This window comes from Bombina bombina, chromosome 5 (genome assembly GCF_027579735.1).
Source record: "Bombina bombina isolate aBomBom1 chromosome 5, aBomBom1.pri, whole genome shotgun sequence".
Lineage (NCBI taxonomy): Eukaryota > Metazoa > Chordata > Amphibia > Anura > Bombinatoridae > Bombina > Bombina bombina.
In genome coordinates, this window is record NC_069503.1 from 1,136,818,314 (window position 1) to 1,136,845,080 (window position 26,767).

Genomic DNA, 26,767 nt, shown 5'->3' on the forward strand with positions numbered 1-26,767 from the left:
GGAGAGCTTTAGTCTATTTAAGCTGGAGGAAGCTGCAGCTTCTATGAGCAGTGAACAAGTGCTTGTGAAGCACGAAACATGTCTGCATAGGAGCCCAGCTTTCCTTTCTATTAAACGGTCTGTCATTGCGGCTTAATGGCTGTACACTTTATATGTGTTTAACTATGTGGAATAAACTTTGAAGATTATTATCTTATCCTTGTGGTATGTGCTTGGGACTTTCTTTGTATATGTATTACTATTAGGCATTAGAGGCGAAGACAGCGTCTACAACACATGACAACGTGACGTGTGATGTCATCCCCACTCTCCAGTGTGCCGTGAATCTACACAGCGTGTAAGAGAGTGCACCGCTTCTAATTATGTTGGTTGTTTAACCTTGCTACATTGCCTGTCTCCAATTAGTTTTAACTGGTAATAGCTGCAAAAAAATGCACTTTATACTAATGACAGTGGTTAGCCTGGTTGTCTGCAGACTAGAAATAAGGCAAATGGTAGGTGGAGTTTGGCTACTGAAAACTAATTGCAGAAAAACATAAATTATGCTTACCTGATAATTTAATTTTCTTCTGAAGGGAAGAGACCACAGCTGCATTCATTACTTTTGGGAATACAGAACCTGGCCACCAGGAGGAGGCAAAAACACCCTAGTCAAAGGCTTAAATACCTCCCCCACTTCCCTCATCCCCCAGTCATTCTGCCGAGGGAACAAGGAACAGTAGGAGAAATATCAGGGTGAAAAAGGTGCCAGAAGACCAAAAAATTACAGCCGCCTCATAGATAAAAACACGGGCTTGAGCTGTGGACTCTTCCCTTCAGAAGAAAATGAAATTATCAGGTAAGCAGAATTTATGTTTTTCTTCTTAAAAGGGAAGGGTCCACAGCTGCATTCATTACTTTTGGGAAAAGAATACCCAAGCTAGAGGACACTGAATGCAAACAACGAGTGGGTACAAAAGGCGGCCCCTTCGAAAGGCACCACAACCTGATTACTCGACACCTGAAAAAAGTATAGACAACGCAGGTGAAAACCCGAAGTCCAGTTAACTGCACATTAGTTACACCACCGGCAAAGCCGAACTAAACCACTTAGTCCCAGAGTCCGTCAAGCCCAAACAACCTCCAAGGAGTCAGCCCCACGGATCACGACTCCCATGAAGGTACCAGGCCAAGACAAGGACCGTTATCTGCCCCCCAAAAGAGGAACAGAATCTCAAGAACAATCCAAAGGATCCTTCCACTTTGCAGAACATAGAACAACCCATGGTTGTTGTACAATAGCAACGCCAAGGGAGATGAACTCCCTAGAAACACAAGGACCAAAGAAGAGAGATCCATACACAGGGAAACATGTCCAAAAAAGGACTAGAGGAACACCCTCATATCCCTGACCCTGTACCATAACCAAAAGGTACTCCAGGAAAACCATGAGTTCCCCGTTGCCTCATATTAAATCTAGATCTGCAAGCTAGACAGCAGAAATAGGATAACTATCCCAGCAGCTAGTAAAGAGTTCCCCAAAAAGAACACCAACCGCTGAACAGGAACTCCCAATGACCAGCTTCCAGTAGAAAGCTGACTCACAGTTGCTAAACCCAAACACCAAAAGTGTTTCAAAGCTTGCTAACACCCAGTCAAAGTGCAATGAGCTGTAGCTGGTTACATAATGCTGAAAGAAATGGGAAGCGCTAAAAGAATTATGGGGATAGATACCTGATATTCAGAATATTGTGATTTCTATGCGATTTGAAAATCCTCTTACTCGTTAACATATGTCTCAGACAAATCTATGTATTTTTAACACAAAAAGTCAAATCAATATGTAGCGCATATCAATGAATATGTAGCACATATCAATGAATACCAAATATAAACTTATTTAACAATCTTTACTGATACAATGTTGTACATAAACCTTCCCTATATACATACAATTATCTAAAAGTTGTGTCCACAACTATACCTCCAAATGAAGGCGGTTTAAAGTTCCAAAATGAAATGGTTAAAAAATCCTCTTTCAGTGTTGTAGTTAAAATGTCCCACTGTTATTCCATTTTTTAAAAGTATATTACAATATCGGTCAGCGTTGTTATTTCTTTATACGCTGTTGCAGAATAACAATGCAGGATACCTATACAGTTTCTGCAGATGTTCCCTTGTTTATATTGCAATATGTGTTCCCCTTACCGGACCTCCGGTGGCTTGTTACCTCCCCTCCCTGGGTTATGGAAGGGTTGCACTGTCGTGTCGCTGGAATTAACAGATTGGTACAATATCTGTCTTCTCTTTCGGCGTCATAGCGTTTAGAGTTCCCGGCAACTTCCTTCTACCCGAAAGACTTCAACAGAAGACAAATCATCGAGAAGAACTTTCCCCTTTTGTCCGGTTTCCCGATTGGCCCTCCGTAGTCACGTGGGACTGGCAGCACACGTGACTGGGTAGAAGGAAGTTGACGGGAACTCTAAACGCTAAGACGACGAAAGAGAAGACAGAAATTGTACCAATCTGTTAATTCCAGCGACATGACAGTGCAACCCTTCCATAACCCAAAGAGAGGAGGTAACAAGCCACTGGAGGTCCGGTAAGGGGAACACATATTGCAATATAAACAAGGGAACGAACATCTGCAGAAACTGTATAGGTATCCTGCATTGTTATTCTGCAACAGTGTATAAAGAAATAACAACACTGACCCACAGTGTATAAAGAAATAACACTGACCTATATTGTAAGATACTTTTAAAACCTTTTATTAACCATTTCATTTTGGAACTTTAAACCGCCTTCATTTGGAGGTATAGTTGTGGCCACAACTTTTAGAAAATGTTATGTATATAGGGAAAGTTAATGTACAACATTGTATCAGTAAAGATTGTTAAATAAGTTTATATTTGGTATTCATTGAAATGTGCTACGTATTCATTGATATGCGCTACATATTGATTTGACTTTTTGTGTTAAAAATACATAGATTTGCCTGAGACATATGTTAACGAGTAAGAGGATTTTCTAATCGCATAGAAATCACAATATTCTGAATATCAGGTATCTATCCCCATAGCTTTTTTTAGCGCTTCCCACTTCTTTCAGGATTATTTATACAATAATACCATTATTGGGAGAAATAACGGTTTCTGGGCAGCTTTGTTGGGCTTTACAGGTTTAACTATTAGTAATTCCAAACATTTTCTCACACACTGTAGCTGGTTACACCCTCAAAGTGCAATAGCTGTAGCTGAATTCAACTGCAAACCTTCCAAGGGCTCACAGCCATCCGAATATCGGCTCCAAGGAGTGCCCTCTCCCAGCACCGAATGCCAGTTGAAAAGAGGAGGACATCTAAGACCTCCCAAAAAGGAGAGAACCGACTCTAAAAAAAAACTGTCAACCCTGCATAGAGTAACCGACCCATAATCTTCCCTCTAGAATAATGGTCCTAGCCCATCAGAATCCAACATATAGCAGGAGCCCCATAGGGATCAAACCCTCAGCCTTCCGCTGGAGGAACCAGTCACTACATTGCAACTCCCCTTCCAGGATTCTGAAACGCAAGAAAGGAAAAAAAACCCTTACAAGGCAAGATACCTAGGACCCACAGGCCGCTCCAAATACTAACCCGGAGAACTCTACCCCTGCTCTAGAAGAGAAAGGATTAAACAACAGAACCACCCTACCATAGAGACGAGACCCCTCGGCCATATCGCCAACCCAGGTGGAGATACCTGGAGTCTACAGGAACAGCATAAATGCGCCAGAAGACCAGTAGGGGACCGTCAGAAGGACCTAATGCCTAAGCAACCAACAGATAGGCATATCTCACAGAACCCCAGCCTCTACGAAGAGAGTCCCGCGGGACCACAAACATCTAGAGTGAGATTGAACAGTCCACACCCATACAAGGAGAGACACTGACCTAGGTCAGGGTCCTCGAAAAAGGAATCAATTGAAAATCCAACCCTAAGCTGCCTCCTACAAGGAGGAACGCACCTCTAAAGTCCGTAGCAATCTAGCAATAGCCTCAAACCCAAGAGTCACAAGGACTTCCTTAACGGTCTAAGATTCAGCACCCAGGGCACTTACATCGCAAAGAAATCTCGTAGGCAAGCATTAATATGTGCTACACACACAGGCAAGGTAGCAACCAACACCCAAAGGCGAATGAGCACCCTGTACCCTAACAATCTCAGAGAATCGTACGTAGGACACCGTCCACGAAGCCCCTAACGGAGCATAGAGGATAAATGGTCAACTACCTGACCCTAGAAGGGCGGCCCTCCATAACCAACCTCGCCCCTTCACTGATAAGCCCGAAGGCTAGAGATGCAATGAGGACGGAAAGACACCCGAACATCAAGACCATGGTCAGACTAAGGGTAATGGAGGAGAAAACAGCCAGAGATCTTTGAAGGATCTATCTTCCAAAAATCTTCTTTAAGCAGGCAAAAGCTGGAGCTTCGCAGCTCCCCACAGAAGGCAGGGAACCCTTGCACACAAACTCTTAGAGTAACACAACTCTGAGCAGAGAAGTACATACCCGCGCATCCAGACCATATGATCCACCCAAGGCAGGAAGGAAGGAACTCCGACAACCACAACAAAATGCTTAATAGGCTAAAGAGTCAGCGTCCGGAAGAACCTCGAGTGAAAATGCAAACCATTAATCACTCGGCACACCCGACCACATGGGTCACACACATCTCCCAACGTCCAAAGAATGGAATGACGGCTCTGAGTCCCCATGGACCTGAGAACCATGACGATGGCAACAAGCCCGAACAACCAACCTAGATTGGCACTCATAAACCTCCATTCGGAGGGGTTGTATTGAAACAACAGGCCTAATACTTCAGTAGGATCCGAGTCCGGAGTCCATAGAATAGGCCAAGTGACATTCAAAATCAAGCAGGATTAATCAGCACCACGAGGGTGACATGAAACCTGGTAACAGTCGAAAAAATATCTGACCAGTACCTGCCTGGTGTAAGGACACTCTAGAACTGCCCAAGGTCCAAGAAAATTCATCCGAAGGATCGATAAATGAACTAGAAAAACATAATTATATTAAACAAGTACGCAACTCCCGAGGAAGTGCCCACATGACCTAAATCGCAAGTATCGGTTCCAGAGAAGAACTTTCATAAAAACGAAAATCTAACAGGCATGAGCTTAAGAAAAAACTAATTAAACACATCCATCAGGATCAAAATAAATTAAGGCAGCACCTATCGGGTGAACGCCCAAGGTGAATGAGGACGACAACAGGACCAGCCGATTAAAAGCCCCATTCACCAAAGCTCAGAACTGGAACCAAAAAACATAAAGAAAAACAGCGACGTTAAGGGGATTGGCAAAATCATCTTTCGATGGATCAACTTCAGGGGCCAACGCTTCCCCAGAAGGCCGAACTGAATCGGGCGATCCCACAGTCGACGGTTCCTGGTTAACGGAACACGGATAGTATCTTAGAAATACTTCACTTGGGAGATATAAATGATACAGCGCCATAGAAATGGCCATGCGGAACCGTGCCACAACCTCTGCAGGAAACAAGCCACCCTTCCGGGCAGGGAGTAAAGGCCATAGGTACACCTGCTTGCGTAACCGGGAAATGGACTGGGGCACTCGCTTCACGGGTCATGGAAATCTCGGAGGCGGATGGCTCAACGCACTCTAAGCTCCCTGCTTTGGGATAAGAGAGTACTCTAGAACGGCAATCGGAACATAACTGATGGGCATTGATTACCCGGGCCATTCCATTTTCATCACAAGACACATCCTCCGTATCGGAGGCATCCGTGTCGCGCATATCAGAATCCTCCATAATCTTGGGATTATAAAAATGACAAAAACTAACTGGCACCCTTTAAAAACCCCAATGGCTTGGGCACTCACCACCTCCTGTGAACCAGACAACCCACAAGCAAGACTCTCTTGGCAGCACACAGCATATGGAAGTAAAAAAAAAATGTAAACGCACCCGTCACAAGGTGCACCGTGCCAGTCACGAAAAGGAAGTGCAATCTTGAAGATTGCGTCATTAAACGAAGGCTGTTATGTTCCGTAAAGGCCATGAGCCTAGGAGCCCTATTTAGCAAACCGTCTACCACAAATACGCTGGAATTCCGCAGCGTAATTGTGGAGAGCCTGATTCCCCTTATTTATCAAAGCCTACAGACCAGCAAAAGTAGAAATTTGTGACGTAACATACGATCCGCCGGTCTCAGTCCGACACAGATCGATGCTTACATCATTACAGATGTTCCAAATGCAAATTTGGCACTATCTGACTACTTTTGCTAGTTATCAAATTTCTAACAGGTACGCTCGCCACTATTCCGGCCCAGCGTACCTGGTTTTAAATCCGCCACCCTGGAAGCGGCGGATGCCATAGGAATCAATGGAAGTCTGAAAGCAGCGAAAGCTTATGTTTGCTGCTGCCCGATAGCCCATTGATTTCTATGGTAGAATAAAATTTACAGCGGATATAAAAAGTCTACACACCGCTGTTAAAATGTCAGGTTTCTGTGATGTAAAAAAATGAGACAAAGATAAATTATTTCAGAACTTTTTCCACCTTTAATGTGACCTATAAACTGTACAACTCAATTGAAAAACAAACTGAATTATTTTAGGTAAAGGGAAATATATATATTTTATTACAGCACTCAGTCTTTTTGGGTATGAGTTTTTCAGCATGGCACATCTTGACTTTGCAAGATTTGCCCACTCTTCTTTGCAAAAACACTCTAAATCTGTCAGAATGCGAGGGCATCTCCTGTGCACAGCCCTCTTCAGATCACCCCACAGATTTTGAATTGGATTCAGGTCTGGGCTCTGGCTGGGCCATCCCAAAACTTTAATCTTCTTCTGGTGAAGCCATTCCTTTGTTGATTTGGATGTATGCTTTGGGTCGTTGTCATGCTGAAAGATGAAGTTCCTCTTCATGTTCAGCTTTCTAGCAGAAGCCTTGACTAAGGCCCCAGTTCCAGCTGAAGAAAAACAGCCCCAAAGCATGATGCTGACACCACCATGCTTCACTGTGGATATGGTGTTCTTTTGGTGATATGCAGTGTTGTTTTTGCACCAAACATATCTTTTGGAATTATGGCCAAAAAGTTCAACTTTGGTTTCATCAGACCAGAACACCTTTTGCGACATGCTTTTGGGAAACTTCAGATGTGTTTTGGCAAAATTTAGCCGGGCTTGAATGTTTTTTTTTTGTAAGAAAAGGCTTCCTTCTTGCCATTCTACCCCATAGCCCAGACATATGAAGAATAGGGGCAATTGTTGTCACATGTACCACACAGCCAGTACTTGCCAGATATTCCTGCAGCTCCTTTAATGTTGCTGTAGGCCTCTTGGCAGCCTCCCAGACCAGTTTTCTTCTTGTCTTTTCATAAATTTTGGAGGGACAGCCAGTTCTTGGTAATGTCACTGTTGCACCATATTTTCTTCACTTGATGATGACTGTCTTCATTGTGTTCCATGGTATATCTAATGCCTTGGAAATTCTTTTGTACCCTTCTCCTGACTGATACCTTTTAACAATGAGATCCCTCTAATGCTTTAGAAGCTCTCTGCGGACCATGGCTTTTGCTGTAGGATGCGACTAAGAAAATGTTAGGAAAGACCTGCTAGAGCAGCTGAACTTTATTTGGGGTTAATCAGAGGCACTTTAAATGATGACAGGTGTGTACTGACTCCTATTTAACATGGTTTTGAATGTGATTGCTTAATTCTGAACACAGCTACATCCCCAGCTATAAAAGGGTGTTCACACTTATGCAACCATATTATTTTATTTTTTTATTTTTATTTCCCTTTACCTAAAAGATTTCAGTTTGTGTTTCAATTGAGTTGTACAGTTTATAGGTCACATTAAAGGTGGAAAAAGTTCAGAAATGATTTATCTTTGTCTCATTTTTTTACATCACAGAAACCTGACATTTTAACAGGGGTGTGTAGACTTTTTATATCCACTGTATGTTTATACCTAACACCCTAACATGTGCCCCGAGTCTAAACACCCCTAATCTGCTGCCCCTGACACCGCCGCCACCTACATTATACTTATTAACCCCTAATCTTCCTCCCCTACACCGCCGCCACCTACATTATACTTATGAACCCATATTCTGCCGTCTCGACACCGCCGCCACCTAAATAAAAGTTAACCCCTAATCTACTGCCACCTACATAAAGTTATTAACCCCTATCCCGCAGCCCACCGCAACTAAATAAATGTATTAACCCCTAAACCCCTTCCTCCCACATCACTAGCACTTACTAAACCTATTAACCCCTAAACCGCCAGCCCCCCCACATCGCCATAAACTAAATTAAACTATTAACCCCTAAACCTAACAACCCGCTAACTTTATATTAAATATTAACTCATCCCTATCTTATAATAAATGTAAACTTACCTTTAGATTTAAATTAAACTATATTAAACTATTAATTTACCCTGTTATACTAAAATTACATTAAACTACAAATTAAATTAACTATATTATATATTTAAACACCTAACCCTACTCAAATAATTTAAATCTACACTAAAAAATCCTAACACTAACCCCTGAAGATCCACGTACAGTTTTGAAGATCCGACATCCATCCTCCAAGAAGCCGGCAGGAGTCTTCATCCAAACGGCTGAAGTCTTCATCCAAGGCCGCAGAAGTCTTCACCCAGACGGCATCTTCTATCTTCATCCATCCGGCACGGAGCGGCTCAATCTTCAAGACATCCGACGCGGAGCATCCTCTTCGTTCAACGTCTTCTTCCCGAATGAATGTTCCTTTAAATGACGTCATCCAAGATGGCGTCCCTTAGATTCCGATTGGCTGATAGAATTCTATCAGCCAAGCGGAATTAAGGTTGAAAAAATCCTATTGGCTGTTGCAATCAGCCAATAGGATTGAGCTTGCATTCTATTGGCTATTCCAATCAGCCAATAGAATGAGAGCTCAATCCTATTGGCTGATAGCAACAATTTGAAAAAATTTTTTAACCTTAATTCAGATTGGCTTATAGAATTCTATCAGCCAATCGGAATCTAAGGGACGCCATCTTGGATGACGTCATTTATAGGAACATTCATTCAGAAAGAAGACGTCGAACGAAGCTGATGCTCCGCGTCGGATGTCTTGAAGATGGAGCCGCTCAGCGCCAGATGGATGAAGATAGAAGATGCCGTCTGGGTGAAGACTTCTGCGGGCTTGCATGAAGACTTCGGCTGCTTGGATGAAGACTTCTGCCGGCTTCTTGGAGGATGGATGTGGGATCTTCAAAACTGTAAGTGGATCTTCAAGGGTTAGTGTTAGGATTTTAAAAAGGGTTTATTGGGTGGGTTTTATTTTTAGATTAGGGGTTTGGGCTGCAATAGAGCTAAATGCCCTTTTAAGGGCAATGCCCATCCAAATGCCCTTTTCAGGGCAATGGGGAGCTTAGGTTTTTTTAGTTAGGTTTTTATTTGGGGGGTTGGTTGTGTGGGTGGTGGGTTTTACAGTTGGGGGCAGTATTTGTATTTTTTATTTACAGGTAAAAGAGCTGATTTCTTTGGGGCAATGCCCTGCAAAAGGTCCTTTTAAGGGCTATTTGTAGTTTATTGTAGGCTAGGGATTTTTACAAAAAGGATATAATCCAGAAGCTCTTAAAACAACTATTACCAAAGTAAGAAATATAGAAAGAAAAGAGATTCTTGCCAAAACAACGAAAATTTAAACCACTACTAAAAGATGTCTTATAAGTACCATTTATCACTAATTATAATTGTCATCACAAACATCTAACAAATATACTTAATAAACATTGGCATTTGATTAAATCAGATCCTATCATAGGAGATTCAATATCTGAATACCCCACTATCATTTATAGGAAAGCTGCAAATATTAAAAGTATTCCTGCGCCTAGTGACTTCAAGAATAAAACACAATGAAAAATATTTCCCCTGTTATAGCTGTAAAGCATGCCAACACACCACAAAATGCAGAGGGTATTCATCCACAAATACAGGCAAAGAATATAAAATCAAGGATACGATCAGATGTAGCGATAAGGGGATTATATATCTAATCCAATGTTCATGTGGGAAGCAGTACCTAGGAGAGACCTCTAGGACTCTGTGTACTAGGATAAGAGAGCACCTTAATTTAATTAAGAAAGGAGATCAAGAAACCCGCCTCTATGAGCATTTTAGGGTGAAACATCAGAATCATATCAAGGACTTAAAATACTGGGGTATATGTAAAATAAAAAAACCATGGCGAGGAGGTGACTATGACCATTTATTATTGAGGAAAGAAGCAGAATTAATTTATGAGTTACAGACACTATATCCACAAGGTTTAAAACTAGAATTAGACCTTAATCCCTTTATTTTAGATTAATATCTGCCCTTTTAGGTTTACTTTTTAGTATATTACTTATTTTTATGATTATCATAAATGGTACTATATTAATTCTTTAAATAATTTTTTATATTATTTAAATCATAGTTACTTTTCCAGACATCATTTATACAAACAATGTAGCACTATTAATTTTATCCGGATTATGTATAAGCAGTATCCATAGACAGAATGGAGTCATTAGGGTTAATATCGATTTAACATCTAATTTTGGGTGTATAATTTTTAACCCATTTTGACTTTAGCGTGTCTGGACAATATATATCACAATATATTACACAAGAGTGCAGACAGACTTCCTTTTTTATTATCCCCTTTTTGTATCAGTACCTCTCTTTTATTATATTTGTGGTATCATGCTATGTACAAGGACTAATTGCTGATTTAACTATGGGCATTTTTGCAAATATAATGGTTTATGATGTTATATATATATATATATATTGTTAATGAAAATACATAGTGACTTTTTCTAAGATGATCTAATCAGTCCACCTTAAAAGATTTCCACCTTTATGAAAGAGGCAACAGGATATAGGGTTGTTATATCCAACCAATCAACTATCAAGCACATATTTATAAGGAACCTGCAAATCATTTAGAACCATCTTGATAAAGCCATTGTTAATGGCGAAACGCGTTGATGGTAACAAGACAAGCTGGAAATATTGAAAGTGAAAAGCCTATTTAGACGGATCTAATAATACTCTGCGCAGAGTAGGGACACTTGAAACATCACGGAACTACTTTTCCCAGTACTGACGCAACAAGTGACGTCACCAGCTACACTGAGCTGTACAGACACCTGTGCCTTGCTACAAACAGATCGGCTAAACCTTATATGGGACCAGGTAGGCACAAAGAGGTGTAACAGCCCGTGAGTGTTGTTCTTTATTGGGACTTGCCTTCAATTGATTTTATATACTTGTGCATTACAATGCTTAAAGATTATTATTCATAACCTGCAAATTTATACATCTGCTTATACCCCGTTTGGGTTAACAAGGAACACCTCCAGCAAACATAAGTTTCAATAGTAACACCACCACTAGGTTGGATCTCAATTTAAAGCTATAAGTGGACAATATTTCTAATAGAAAAGGGAAAGCGGTGTTACCCTGATGAATGACTTTCTCAGTGCTTGTAAAAACAAAATATATTTTAGTAGTTTGGTTACATGGTAACTTTTAAGTTGGATATTATTCGCAATTATTTATTATTGTTTTATGTGTTTATTTTTATTTAGATGACTGGTCATATATGAGGATTTATTTTAATACTGTTATACATTTGATGAACTATACATTTATATTATTGATAAAATACCATTTATAAAACTGAATAAATATTGTTTTTAGACATTGTTTTTCCTTGGATTATCATTTAGTCATATACCCCTTGGCTGTTAGCGCACATATACACATTTTCTCTTTTACTGCACTTGTCCTATTACTTTCTGTTTTATGGGAGCAGATAAGTGTATGTGCAGGGGCTAGATTTGCGCACCATTTTCCCCCCTATTTTCTAATTATTCGTTTAATATAGTTTAATTTAATTTTAAAGGTAAGTTAATATTTATTATAAGATAGGGATGAGTTAATATTTAATATAAAGTTAGCGGGTTGTTAGGTTTATAACTTAATAGTTTAATTTTGTTTATGGCAATGTGGGGGGCTGGCGGTTTAGGGGTTAATAACTTTATTTAGTTGCGATGGGCTCCGGGAGCGGCAGGATAGGGGGTTAATAACAATGTAGGTGGCGGCGGTGTAAGGGGCGGCAGATTAGGGGTTAAGAACATAATGTAGGTGGCGGCGGGGTCCGGGAGTGGCAGGATAGGGGTTAATAACTTTATTTAGTTGCGGCGGGGTCCGGGAGTGGCGGGATAGGGGTTAATAAGTTTATTAGAGTTGCGGTGGGCTCTGGGAGCGAAGGGATAGGGGTTAATAACTTTATTAGAGTTGCGGTGGGGTCAGGGAGCGTCGGGATAGGGGTTAATAAGTTTATTAGAGTTGCGGTGGGCTCTGGGAGCGAAGGGATAGGGGTTTTATAACTTTATTAGAGTTGCGGCGGGGTCCGGGAGCGGCGGGATAGGGGGTTAAACAGCTTAGTATAGTGGCGGTGTTTAGTGACAGGGTATAAATAAAGTTGGGAAAAAGCCGAATAGCAGAGAGATCGATGACTGTTAGTTAACAACAGTCCGCTGCTCATCGCCCCGTACTTGGTGCGTGGCTTTTTGACAGCTTTTTTGTTAAATATGGAGAAGATATTCAGGTCCGCGGCCGCGATGTTAGGCGAGCGTATTGGTGCCGTTGAATGCAGCACAGTTGACGGCTTGATAAGTAGGCCTCTAGGTATAGCTACATATTTGCAGATAGAACCATATAACAAACATGATTAAAAGTCTCCCCTGTTCAATAACCCCCTCAGGAGATATTAACCCATGATTCCTTATTAAGATAAAAGGAGTCCCACTGGGACCCTACCTTATTTCGTTAACATCACATTCACATATCGAAATAAAATGAAACTATCTTACCGGAATCTACGCCGTGAAAGATACCGGAATCTATCTTACCGGAATCTACGCCGTGGAACAGGAACATGGTCCTTCAAGTATGACAGATAGTAGCCTCGCTTCTGACATGGACTTGAGTGAAGAAAGGTAGGCAGCGAAACTCGCCAACGCTGATTACCAAGGAACTGTTAATATGAGTTGGGATGGGATTGCAGGAAAACTCTCCCTGCATCTCCTGACTCTAACTTTTATCCATGCTCTCACTGAAAGGCTGACAGGACTACTTAAAACTCCAGTCCCATAGCGAAGAGTAGTACCCTCCATAAGAGACTTAACTCGAACTTCTGACACTTCTCTGCCAACCTCCTGAGACGAAAAGCAAAGAATGACTGGGGGATGAGGGAAGTAGGGGAGGTATTTAAGCCTTTTGCTGGGGGATCTTTGCCTCCTCCTGGTGGCCAGTTTCTGAATTCCCAAAAGCAATGAATGCAGCTGTGGACTCTTCCCTTTTAAGAAGAAAAAGGATGTTAATTTGTTTAAAAAAACATTAAGACTTGGCTGAGATGTTATTCTATAGCAGTACAACTGAAATGTCTTGTAATTACACTGAGCTTAATGTCCCTTTAAAACTCATTCTTAAAGCAACAAAGAACTGATGCACTACTGGGAGCTAGCTGAACACAGGTGAGCCAATAGCAAAAGTTTGTATACCCACCACTTAGCTGCTCCTCGGCCTACCTAGGTATGCCTTTTAACAAAGGATAGCAAGATAATTAAGTCATTTTGCATGTGCTGAATCATGGCATTTTAATTTTGTCTTTTTCTGTCCCTTTAAATCTTGCTCTCTTGGGACCTTGCTTTATTTTTATTATAATTCTGACCTCAGCCCAGATTAAAAGTGGAAATGTCACCGCTAAAAACAAGAATATAATATATTTAGTGTATGGTTGGCCTCTGATCACTCGATATCTAAACCTCACGTACTCGCACTGTGAGTGAAGGAACGTTTGCTTGCAGGTCACACTCACCGCGCGTATCTCTCTCTGCTGGAGCTTACTGTAGCAGGCGTATGTGTCATCTCGGAAGGGGCACGATACCTCAGGATCTTCACAACAGTTTACCACCTGCCGTAAACATTCCCTGCCAGGATAAACAGCTTTTAAGGGCATCATAAACAGTGTTCCCTCTAAGTCCAGAGGGGCCCAGCAGTGAAACAGTTAAAAGGACACTAAACCCACATTTTTTTCTTTCAAGATTCAGACAGAGCAGCAATTTTAGCAACTTTCTAATTTACTCCTATTAGCAATTTTTCTTCATTCTCTTGGTATCTTTATTTGAAAAAAAGAAGGAATGAAAGCTTAGGAGCTTAGGTCCAGCACCTGGCTAGCGCTTGCTGAATGCTAAATGTACCCACCAATCAGTAAGCGCTACCCAGGGTGCTGAATCAAAGATGGGCCAGCTTGTAAGCTTACATTTCTGCTTTTTTCAAATAAAGATGCCAAGAGAACGAATAAAAATTAATAGGAGTAAATTAGAACGTTTCTTAAAATTGCTACTCTGAATCATAAAAGAAAAAAAAATGGGCTTAGTGTCCCTTTAATTAGAGCAATTAGCAAACTCTACACAATGCAGACTGCAAGGTGTGGTTCCCTTAACTGTTTCAGTGCTGGGCCACTCACAAAACTGGCCCTAGGGGACACTAATAAAAAATGATGATAATAAAAATTATAATAAAAGAAGTCATTTGAAAAGCCTATTAAAACTGCACACTCTAAAAAAAAAACATGAACAAATTAAACATTCTTGGATAAAGAGACTAATTTAAAGGGCCATAATACCCAAATGTTTAAACACTTGAAAGTGATGCAGCATAACTGTAAAAAGCTGACAGGAAAATATCACCTGAGCATCTCTATGTAAAAAAGAAAGATATTTTACTTCAAAAGTTCCTCAGTAGCCACATCCCATTGTAAAGGATTTCTAACCAGCATTTTAGTGTGTCTTTCCTGGGACAGCTTAGGGGATGAGCCTCGTGAACTCTCATATTATTTCACCAATCAGGTAAAGGAAGCTTACTATGAAATCTCATGAGTGTTAAGTCAAATCTCATGAGATCACAGTAAGAGTTCATGACCTCAGCACTGCTGATGCTGATTGGCTGCTGTTCATGTCTTCATTTTTTTTTATTTTTACCTGCAGCTGGGAGCAGCTGAGTAACTTTTTACACAGAACTTACTCTGCTGAGCTGAGGAGATTGTGAGGTAAAATATCTTCCTTTTTTACATAGAGATGCTCAGGTGATATTTTCCTGTCAGCTTTTTACATAGAGATGCTCAGGTGATATTTTCCTGTCAGCTTTTTACAGTTATACTGCACCAGTTTCAAGTGATTTAGCATATGAGTATTATGTCCCTTTAATAATGACAAAATAAAGCACAATAAAGCTTATAGAATTTTCACGCAAATGGTCCATGTTCTTGTAAATATCAATTGTAAACTCTGCTTTAATGTGCCAGGGGGAGAGGAGTATAGAGAGCGAATGGGGAACACAGGAAGTGCAGATCAAATTGGACAAAGCTGAAGTAGACAAGAAAATAAAAAAAGATTAATGCACAACCGTCTGGCACTCAAGAGGTTAACCCTGTGATACACTGAGATGGTTGTGATACTTGGCAGGATTACACTTCTCCTTAGACACAGTCACTTCCTACTAACATAGCCAAAGAAAAAGCTGCAGCTGCTTATAAAGCGTTTAGAACAGGACCCTACAACAAATAAAGGTCTTTATTTCTATGCTGCAGGCGCAGATCCAGACAATGCACGGGTATTAATAAAACGACTAGTTTCCGTGTTACTTTAGGCTGTGAGCGTGCAGTTAGCGTACCTGCAGAAGCTGTGCAGACACTCTCGGAGCAGCACCCCTTCTCCAGCAGGAACCGCTGTGTAACAGATGAGACACTCAATGGCTTCTTGGTTTGGGATCAAAACCTCATTATCCAGTTGTAGAAGATGCATAAAATTCTCTAATCTCTCTGCTTCCCGAGCCTGGAATAAAATCACACATTAGATGCGGTTTCCCATTGTATGATCTGCTTTGGATTCACCGTATAGGCTTGTCTCACCATATCACACAGTCAAGCACTTGATTTTAAAGTGACAGTAAATACTATGAGGTTTTTTTTTTTATATAAAATGAAAGTTTGCAATATATTTTCATTGTTTATTTTGCCCCTTTTAATGTAATTTAGCTCTGAAAATTGAACAATTTCTAATACTCAGAACCTGAAAAGCACCTGCTGACTTCTTAAGGCTAACTCTGTTACATGGCTGTCCCTAAGACACAGAAAAGGTTGCACTCACAAGGTAAGGTGCAAACTCTTTATTAGCTACATATATAGCAATGTTTCGGGCACCTGCGGCTTTGTCAAGCTTGAAACACTGCTATGTTTTGTAGCTGATAAAGAGTTTGCACCTTACCTTGGGAGTGCAGACATTTCTGTTTGTTTGGAACCTACAAGCTCTGAATGGCTTCACCCAGCTTGTAAGCTACTGGCTCAAGATATGATTCTACTAAAGAAGGAGAGTTTCTTATCCATATTTCTGTCCCTAAATGGCTCTAACTGATAACAACTGCAGAACACTTTATAATAACTTATGACTATGGTTAGCCTTGTTGTCTGCCGACTAAAGCCTAGATTGGCTCCTCCAAGTAGGACAAATGGTGGGCGGAGTTTTGCAATTGGAAAATAATTGCAGTAAAAAGGATGTTTTACCTCTGTGATTACCTCTCTGCAGGCTGCCCCTCAGATCTTTTGACAGACACACATTTTAGCTAATCATGCTGACTCCTAAATCACTCCACGGTCATGAGCACAATGTTATCTATATGACACACATGAACTAACGCCCTCTAGCTGTGATAAACTGCCAAAATGCACTGAGATAAGAGGCGGCCTTCAAGAGCTTAGAAATGAGTATAAGAGCCTACCTAGGTTTAGCTTTCAACAAATAATACCAAGAGAACAAAGAAAATGTAATGCTAAAAGTAAATTGGAAAGTTGTTTAAAATTAAATGTCCTATCTGAATAAAGTTTAACTTTGACTAGACTGTCCCTTTAACGTGTCCTACACAACCTGTGTATTATAGCTGCATAGCAGTTTAGCTATAGTTGCTGGGATGTTCAATGTTCAACCCTGTTTTTCAGATGCTTCTAACTTTGGAATTGTTAAAGAATATGCCTTGATATCTGGTGTCACCCTTGATGACTTAAATTGCTCACATTTTTAAATAAAAAGAAAATATATGCTTACCTGATAAATGTGTTTCTTTCCGGATATAGTAAGTCCACGGCTTCATTAATTACTGTTGGTAATACCACTCCTGGCCAGCAGGAGGCAAAGAGCACCACAGTCAAAACTGTTAAGTATCACTTCCCTTCCTACAACCCCCAGTCATTCTCTTTGCCTTCGGTGCATGGAGGAGGTGAAGTTTTTGTGTCTGAAGAAGATTGGATTTATTTAACTTCAATCAAGATTTTATTATTTAGAAAGCCAGAGTAGGTTTTCTCTGATCTTTCCTCTCAAGATTGGGTCTAGCCGTATTCCACGTTAGTCTCTTCAGTAGGGCAGTGGTGGCTTTTAAGCAGTTAGGAAAATGCAGAGAAGTCCACTTCACAAATTCCTAACATGTTGCTGCCCTGGTATAGAAAGCCAGAGTAGGTTTACTCTGTGCTTTCCTTTTCCACAGGTATCTGAGTGGCTTCCTTTCATACCGTGTGAACTGTCCTCCTGCCTTTTGTTCTTCCAGGTTTGAGAGACTGTGCACTTCAGATGGTTAAGCTGCAGCATTACATGGGACTTATATATTCTTTGGAAGGATATTGACAGGCAGGGAGCAGGCATGTTGTGTGATAGAGACTAGGCCTAGGGGTTATTACTTTATTGGGTTTTAAGTATATACCTCTTTCTTACTGCGGGATATGGGCTATGCTAAGCAAGCTACTGGCTTTACTTTTTATATGGATGTATGTTCATACTTTATTTTGGCTGCTAACATTCACAATAGTATGTTTGGAATGAACAGCTTAGTCTCCACAGTTAAAGCGCTGTGATGTATGTATGGAGATCTCTGTTTCTCACTGCAAAATTCTTATCTATCTGAAGAAAATGACAGAAAATGTTATATGTCTAAGGACATGTGTGACCGCCATGCTTCTGTTGGAGTTAACGGTCTTCTGCCATTTGATTTCGTGGCAGGAAGGTCTGTACTTTTCTTCATTGTATGGAATCGCGCTCTTGTGTTTTCTCGTCGGCGGGTCACGTGACCCGCTTCTCCACTTAGTCTCTGACTTGGAGCGGAGTGGCATGTACTTTTATTTCTGCGTATCTGGCAGTATCACACATTTGCTAGAACGGGGATCAAATGAAAATCAGAAAATGTTTAAACTGACCTTGGTTGCGCTTCAGTTACACGGGTTACAATTCTCCTCTGATTCCCAGTGGGAGAAAGTTGAAAACACAGAAAATGTTTAATCTGCTTTCCCTTAGCGCCTCAGTTAACTCTTTAGTGAGTAGAAAGCATTATTATTTGTATGCTGACCGAAGTCCACTTTTTCAAATACTTGGGTATGTTGTTAGACCCTAATCTATCTTTTGGCCTCCACATAGAAAAACTTGCATCTAAACTTTATCCAAAACTAGGTGCCCTGTACAGAAACAAATCCTGCCTCAACCCTACAGTAAAGGAAAAGATGATGCCTATCATGAATTACGGGGACGTAGTATATGCACCTGCACCGCAAACTCACCTTAATAAACTTAATACATTGTATATCTCGTTCTGCCGCTTTGTGCTACAATGTAACTACAGGTCCCACCATTGTGACATGCTAAAAGAACTAAACTGGCTGTCGCTGGAATCCAGACGCACCCTCTATCTTTCCAGCCTTGTGTTTAAGTGCCTTCCTGGGAAGCTCCCACCCTACCTGAGCAGAATGCTCTCCCCGGCTATTCCCACCTCCTATAACCTCCGATCCGATAACAGCACATTATTTAGCGTGCCTCAATACAAAAAGAAAGCAGCTCGATCCTCCTTTTCCTACAGAGAACCACAGTTATGGAACGACCTCCCCGCACACTTTAAAACCTTCCCCATACCTAATATCCTTTAAGAGATCCCTCTCTACATATCTCAAAACAGAATGCACCTGTCATGGTTGATTATATATTTCCTACCTGTTCTATGTAAAAATTTTGCATATATTGTGTATTATTATTGTCTTTGTATTTTATTGTACCCTATTGTATCAATGCAATGTTTTGTGAACCCAGGACATACTTGAAAACGAGAGAAATCTCAATGTATCCTTCCTGGTAAAATATTTTATAAATAAATAAATGCTCCCGTTTCCTCATATGGATCATGTATTGAGAAGCGCAACCATGATTATGCAAACTTCACTTTAGGAGCACTATCTGAGCCAGTACATAGCATATTTACATATTACCTATTTAAATGTTAAACAAAATCATTTTTTATTTTTTTTCTGTTTTGTTATATTTTGAAGCACAAATTGTTTCTTCATGCATGTCTGTGCTGCTTGTTTAGCTATAACATATAGAGATAGTTTATTGCCCGCTGAACCCAATGTCTCTTAGAATGATGCTGTTCAGGCAATGCCACAGTTGTCCCCTCAAAAGTCCCAAGACTCAATGGCGTCACATACAGTGCCCTGCGGTTCCTCTTAATCTCCTGGACTCACCATATCTTAGGAAAGAAAGGCAATTTTCTTTATCTCTTAACATTGGAAGTGATAAGACAAACATAGGGCAAAAAGCATTGCACCAATCTTAAAGGACCAGTCAACACTGAAGATTTACATAATCAACAAATGCAAGATAACAAGACAATGCAATAGCACTTAGTCTGAACTTCAAATGAGAAGTAGATTTTTTTTCTGACAATTTTTAAAAGTTATGTCTTTTTCCACTCCCCCTGTACCATGTGACAGCCATCAGCCAATCACAAATGCATACACGTACCATGTGACAGCAATCAGCCATTCACAAATGCATACACACTTATTCTTGCACATGCTCAGTAGAAGCTGGTGACTCAAAAAGTTTAAATATAAAAAGACAGTGCACATTTTGTTAATATAAGTCAATTGGAAAGTTGTTTAAAATTGCATGTTCTATCTGAATAATGAAAGTTTCATTTTGATTAAGTGTCCCTTTAATGAAGTTTGGCATGCAGATGTATTTTATTGTCTAGTGGGTCTGTTTTTGTTTGGTGAAAAAGGGAGCAGAAGATTTTGAGATATAAAGGTTTAGAGTGCCTTACTTTACTATAAAGCCCCATATGTCATGCCTGCTCAGTAAAAGCAAACAGCTAAAAAAATAAGTGATACTGTTTAGTAACAATTTAGCAGCAGAGGTTTGTGGGATTTGTAGTCTCAGATACTGATCTGTATGTTGTAGTCTAAAGGGCACTGAGTACCTACATGTTCCTGTAGCATAAACACACACACACCTCATATATGAACACAAATATACATTTTTATAATAAAAAAAACCCCAGGAAATTCAATGAGAAAATACATTAATGGGAATTCTGAAATTAAAGGAACAGTCTAATCAAAATTAAACTTTCATGATTCAGATAGGGCATGCAATTTTAAATAACTTTCCAATTTACTAATATCATCACATTTGTTTTGTTTTCTTGGTATTCTTAGTTGAAAGTTAAACCTAGGTAGGCTCATAAGCAAATTTTTAAAGCACTTAAAGGCCACCTCAACGCATTTTTTCACAGCTAGACAGTGCTAGGTTATGTGTGCCATACAGATACATTGTGCTCTCTTGTAGAGTTATTTAGGAGTCAGCACTGAATGGCTAAAATAAAAGTCTATTAAAAGAACAGAAATAAGGGGGGGCAGAGGTTTAGATATATGGTAATGACAGAGGTAAAAAGTATATTAAAGGGACAGTCTACTCCAGAATTTTTATTGTTTAAAATGATACATAATCCTTTTATTACCCACTCCCCAGTTTTGCATAATCAACACAGCTATATTAATACACTGTTTACCTCTGTGATAACCTTGTATCTAAGCCTCTGCAGAATGTCCACTTATTTCAGTTCTTTTGACAGACTTGCATTTTAGACAATCAGTGCGGACATAAATAACTACACAGGAGCGAACACGTTATCTATATGGCACACATGAACTAGTGTTGTCTAGCTGTAAAAAACAATAAATGCACTGAGATAAGAGGTGGCCTTCAAGGGCCTAGAAATAAGCATATGAGTCTACATAGATTTAGCTTTCAACAAAGAATACCAAGAGAACAAACGGTGATAAAAGAAAATTGGAGAGTTGTTTAAAATTGTATGCTCTATCTGAATCATGAAAGTTTAATTTTGACTTAAGGGACATTAAACACTTTGAGATATTAATATGTTTAATTATATGTAGTAAATCAGCTTTGCAATATATTTTCATTATTTATTTTAATCATATAATTTAATTCTAAATACCTGTTAAAAGTGGAATTGCAGGAACAGCTGTTTTCCCCACAGTCATCGTTGCACATTCTAGTAAGATATTTATAACTGTTCCTAATTGTCCTACAGCAGAAGAAGAAACCTAAGTTACAATATGGCGGGCGCGCACTGCTTTATGGACATTAAAACTTTACCTTTATTTTTTCAATATTTAAAGAACAGTAAAGTCCAAATTAAACTTTCATGTTTAGATAGGGCATGCAATTTTACACAACTTCCCACTTTACATTTATCATTAAATTTGCTTTGTTCTTTTGGTACAAAAAGTAAAACCTAGGTAGGCTCATATGCTAATTAGTAAGCCCTTGAAGCCTGCCTCTTATGAATGCATTTGACAGTTTTTCACAGTTAGAGGGTGTTAGTTCATGTGTGCCATATAGATACCATTGTGTTCACTCCCTTGGAATTACTTATGATTGGCATTGATTGGCTAAAATTCATGTATGTCAAAAGAACTGAGATAAGGGGCAGTCTGCAGAGGCTTAGATACAAGGTAATCACAGAGGTAAAAAAGTATATATATAAAACTGAGATAAGCAGTCTGCAGAGGCTTAGATACACGGTAATCACAGAGGTAAAAAGTATATTAATATAACAGAGTGTTTATAGAACACTGGGGAATGGGTAATTAAGGGATTATCTATCTTTTTTCTTTTACATAGGTCTTTTATTGAGGTTTTGCGCAAAGAATACATACACTGAATGTCAAATAGCTAATGTAAACAGGAAATCAGGTAAACACTGGATACTGGTGTACATAAGTCAGGTAAACACTGGATACTGATGTACATAAGTCAGGTAAACACTGGATACTGGTATATATAAGTCTGGTAAACACTGGATACTGGTGTACATAAGCCAGGTAAACACTGGATACTTGTGTACATAAGTCAGGTAAACACTGGATACTGATGTACATAAGTCAGGTAAACACTGGATACTGGTGTACATAAGTCAGGTAAAAACTGGATACTGATGTACATAAGTGAAACAATAATTGAATCAACAGACTTCATAAACCTCCATTTTACAATAGTACTAGCGTAATGAATTGACTACTTATCTGGTCACTCAAGGACCACTTGGGTAATTAAGGGATTATCTATCTTTTTTCTTTTACATAGTCTTTATTGAGGGTTTTGCGCAAAGAATACATACAGTGAATGTCAAATAGCTAATGTAACAGGAAATCAGGTAAACACTGGATACTGGTGTACATAAGTCAGGTAAACACTGGATACTGGTGTACATAAGTCAGGTAAACACTGGATTACTGATGTACATAAGTCAGGTAAACACTGGATACTGGTATACATAAGTCAGGTAAACACTGGATACTGGTGTACATAAGTCAGGTAAACACTGGATACTGGTATACATAAGTCAGGTAAACACTGGATACTGGTGTACATAAGTGAAACAATAATTGAATCAACAGACTTCATAAACCTCCATTTTACAATAGTACTAGCGTAATGAATTGACTACTTATCTGGTCACTCAAGGACCACTTGATTTAGGAGATCATAATGCTTATGGTAGCCATACTAGGAGCTGTTTTTGGGCCCAATGCTATTCAAAAGAATATAAATATTTCTGGTCAATTGCAAACACCAATGCATAATAAGATAATAAAGATAAATTTGTGATATTTAGAAGTGTAAGTGAGCATAGTAATTAGCTAGTAAACATAATATATAAACATAATCTACACAACACTAAGTTTAATGTATTGTCCTTACAAACAAGTCTCATGACAACCCATATGATGTGCGAGAAGGAATGATTATAATTGGAACAAGTGAAGAAATACTTAAAATTTAACTAAGGTTTACCCCCATAAGTGTAATTTTCAACCTATTTATGTCACTTTAAGGCCTACATGTATACATTTAAAAGACAGAATCTGATATACTGCTCTTGAGAGAGAGAGGTTACTTTCCCCTGGTATAAGATGTTATGGACCACGGTCTTAAAGGGGACACTGAACCCAATTTTTTTCTTTCGTGATTCAGAGCATGACATTTTAAGCAACTTTTTTAATTTACTCCTATTATCAAATTTTCTTCATTCTCTTGGTATCTTTATTTGAAATGCAAGAACGTAAGTTTAGATGCCGGCCATTTTGGTGAGCAACCTGGGTTGTTCTTGCTGATTGGTGGCAAGAGAACGAAGAAAAATTGATAATAGGAGTAAATTAGAAAGTTGCTTAAAATTGCATGTTCTATCACGAAAGTAAAAAATTTGGGTTCAGTGTCCCTTTAAATATAGGCTAGAAAGGCAATTATGTAGTTACTAATCATTAGAAGATAATGTTTCTGATAGCATATTCAATGTAAGCCAGTATCTTCGATTTGCTATAGTCAGATGTTAGGTATTTAGGGGATAGAGTGAACTGGCACTACCTGTAGAGCTATATATGTGACTATGCTATGATCTCGGTAGCTAGGGCATATGTAAATGATGACTCTCTAAGTCCCTCTCTTGAAGCTCTGAAGCAACAAGGTCTATGATATTTCCCTCATGTCCCACTGTCCCAGCCGCAGACAGTGAGGGCTGTCTCTGAGAGTGATCGAGTGGCCTTATATGCTCTATAACCTAATGATTAGCCCTTATCAACAAGCAGGCCTAATTATGTTGTATTATAATAAGTACGCCCTCTGAATAGAACCTAAATGTTCATATTGGCCATTTGCAGTAATAGCTGTGAAGGTACCTGTAAGTAACATTAAAATAAGCTACATAGATATCATAGATATTGATATTTAATTTTGTAGCTAAAAAATCCAATGTAGTATGAGATGGTCTTGGCTGGGTGCGACACCCCCCTTCTTCCGGTTACAATACATCCAAATAAGAACAAAGGAATGGAACATATGGCCTATATATGGGCTTCCTGCCCAAGATGAGTAATGAACTCACAGGCCCCCTGTGAAGTTATAGACGGTCCGTCTGTGGGGAATGGTTACATCTACAAACATGTCAGGGGATCCAGCTGTCTCTCAAGTAAGTGCTAAATTGTCCCTGCTGAGTTACAATACACAAAGATCCCACTTTCCAGACTGGTAAAAACTTAGATTTTAAATAGCAGAATGTATACTTAAAAAGTCATATAACTGATTTGTCTTAATTTTCAAATCTATTTAAAATACTCAAATAACACATATGTATATATGTATTGATCTGGGACATACTACATTAAATAAATAGTTGCTGTATTGAATAACTACTACATTGGTATATACAAATACTGAACCCATTGATTTCAAGATAAACACATTTTTCTCTGTTTCCAGAAATCTAGTGAATTTACAGGAATAACTGATGTGGAGATGAATCTCTAAATAAGTATTAGACTAATTTCAAAACAATATCGGTTTCTTTGTTTTCAGACAAGATGTCCCATGAATAGTAGTCATAAACACAGATATATGTGGATATTTTCTATTTTAACATAGAAATTGATAAAATACTGGTGTTTTGGTGTCAAATTATACATTTTCTGTTATGCTAAATGAAATACAGATGCTGGACAAAAGAAATTTATTAATGCAAAAAGTTATGGTAGTTTAAATAATAACAATATAAGGAGATTTTTGGAATGTAGCAAAAATGAATGATAAGACTATATTTATGGTCGTCTGCTGCCCCCTAGGAGATTAGAAATGGTATGACAGCCAAATAAATTGTCTATTAGAACACAACTTGAGTCTATCAGGGAGGTGGCTCCCAGATAACCAATCAATGCTAAAGCATCCGAAGGACTAATCCGAAAAGGACAAGCACCGTGGGCGTAACCAAAAACAGATCACCAATGATTAGATATAAGAAAAGCTGAATGCAAGAAAAAGGGGGTCTTTGGTCTTTTGTCTGCTGAAAATGGTGATTGATAACTGGCTGCCATACTTGGGGACACAATCACTTAGGCAAGGAATTGATACTAACTTCTTGATCCATGCAAATAACTTTTCTTCATATGAGGTGATCTGAACATACTTGAAAAATATTGGAATATTAATTGGCTCATGTTGTAATGTATGAACGCTATAATTTGATATTTTAAAGCAAGATACATTCATTAGTGCTGCAATCAAACTGCAGTAAACAGATTTAAAAGGTACTTTGTAATTTTAGCTTGCACTCATAATTCGGGTGTTTAAAACTAATAACACTATTAGTTAAAGAAAGAGATGTGTAGTGTCAAAAATAATAACTACACGAAAGACAGGGATTTCAGCATCCACATTTTATTTTTGGGTCATAATGCCCAACTAAGCATAAATGTCTAGAAATTTTTTTTCAGTGCAGTATTGTTCCTACAAACATGTAACGGGTTAGCAAACAAATAAATAACCTTTAGCTATGCACAGGAGCTATATCAAATCAGTACATAGGATGCGTTATCCTAAGTATCTTGAACAAAAGTCTGAGACCTATGCCTATTTATGTACAGAAATAACCTATACCGCAAAAACAACACCTCCACCAGAGGTTGGCATGCAAGAATTTGCACAAATCAGCCAACTTAGTATACCGTGAGGATCTATGTTTGAGTGTCACACCTCTATATTGAGTAAATAGAAAACAGTGAATGTCATAAGTTTGCAAATTCAGATAATTCAAACCAAAATTGCATATAGGGTCACCAAAACAAAATTAAATACATAGATAGAGCATGCTCTAAAAGGTAGATTTGGACCGGAAGGTACCCAACAACACCATTTCAGAGGGCACCACTAGTTATCATAGTTTCTGGTGTCATGAAAAATAAATAGGATCTATGTTAGGTCCCCCACTCCAAGGTCCTAAATGTACCGATATATAGTTGCAACTTAGAATAGGGAGGAGTACAGAATAAAACAAACAGTATTGCACAGTATGTTAAAGTTCTCCTGACAAGGGAGCTACTGTGAACCGTATCCTATTTCCAGGAGCACAGTACAGATGAGATAGCAGTTCCTAAACTTTCCGTTTGCCAAACATACCTTTTGTTAATACCGTCCATTATAGACAGAATATGTTGCTTTTAACAGGTAGCCATATATTTACGTGTGCAGAGGGTAAGAAATTCCATCCCTCCGTTCCAATATCACACGGCATGAGTTAGCACAAAAACACACAAGGGGTTCGAAAGTTAGATCTTATGTATCTTAATTGAAACCGCCAACATTTGTTTCCTCCAGGTGCAAACATAGTATCAAACTTGTTTGTCTCAAGGCCAAGCCATCAGCTCCATGTACGTCACTTGCCAAATTTTTTCTAGACATTTA

General features: G+C 39.1%; 1 protein-coding gene across 1 annotated transcript in view; it reads right to left on the bottom strand.

The window, feature by feature from the left end:
* The window catches only part of LOC128661747 (ranBP-type and C3HC4-type zinc finger-containing protein 1), a 122,754-nt gene that overhangs the window by 58,264 nt on the left and 37,723 nt on the right, over nucleotides 1–26,767 (bottom strand). Inside the window, exons 2-3 of the mRNA XM_053715967.1 lie at nucleotides 15,816–15,976; nucleotides 13,960–14,071 (exon numbers count right to left, since the gene is read on the bottom strand). Of these exons, the coding sequence (XP_053571942.1) occupies nucleotides 13,960–14,071; nucleotides 15,816–15,976 (273 nt within the window). The remainder of the gene's footprint in view (nucleotides 1–13,959; nucleotides 14,072–15,815; nucleotides 15,977–26,767) is intronic.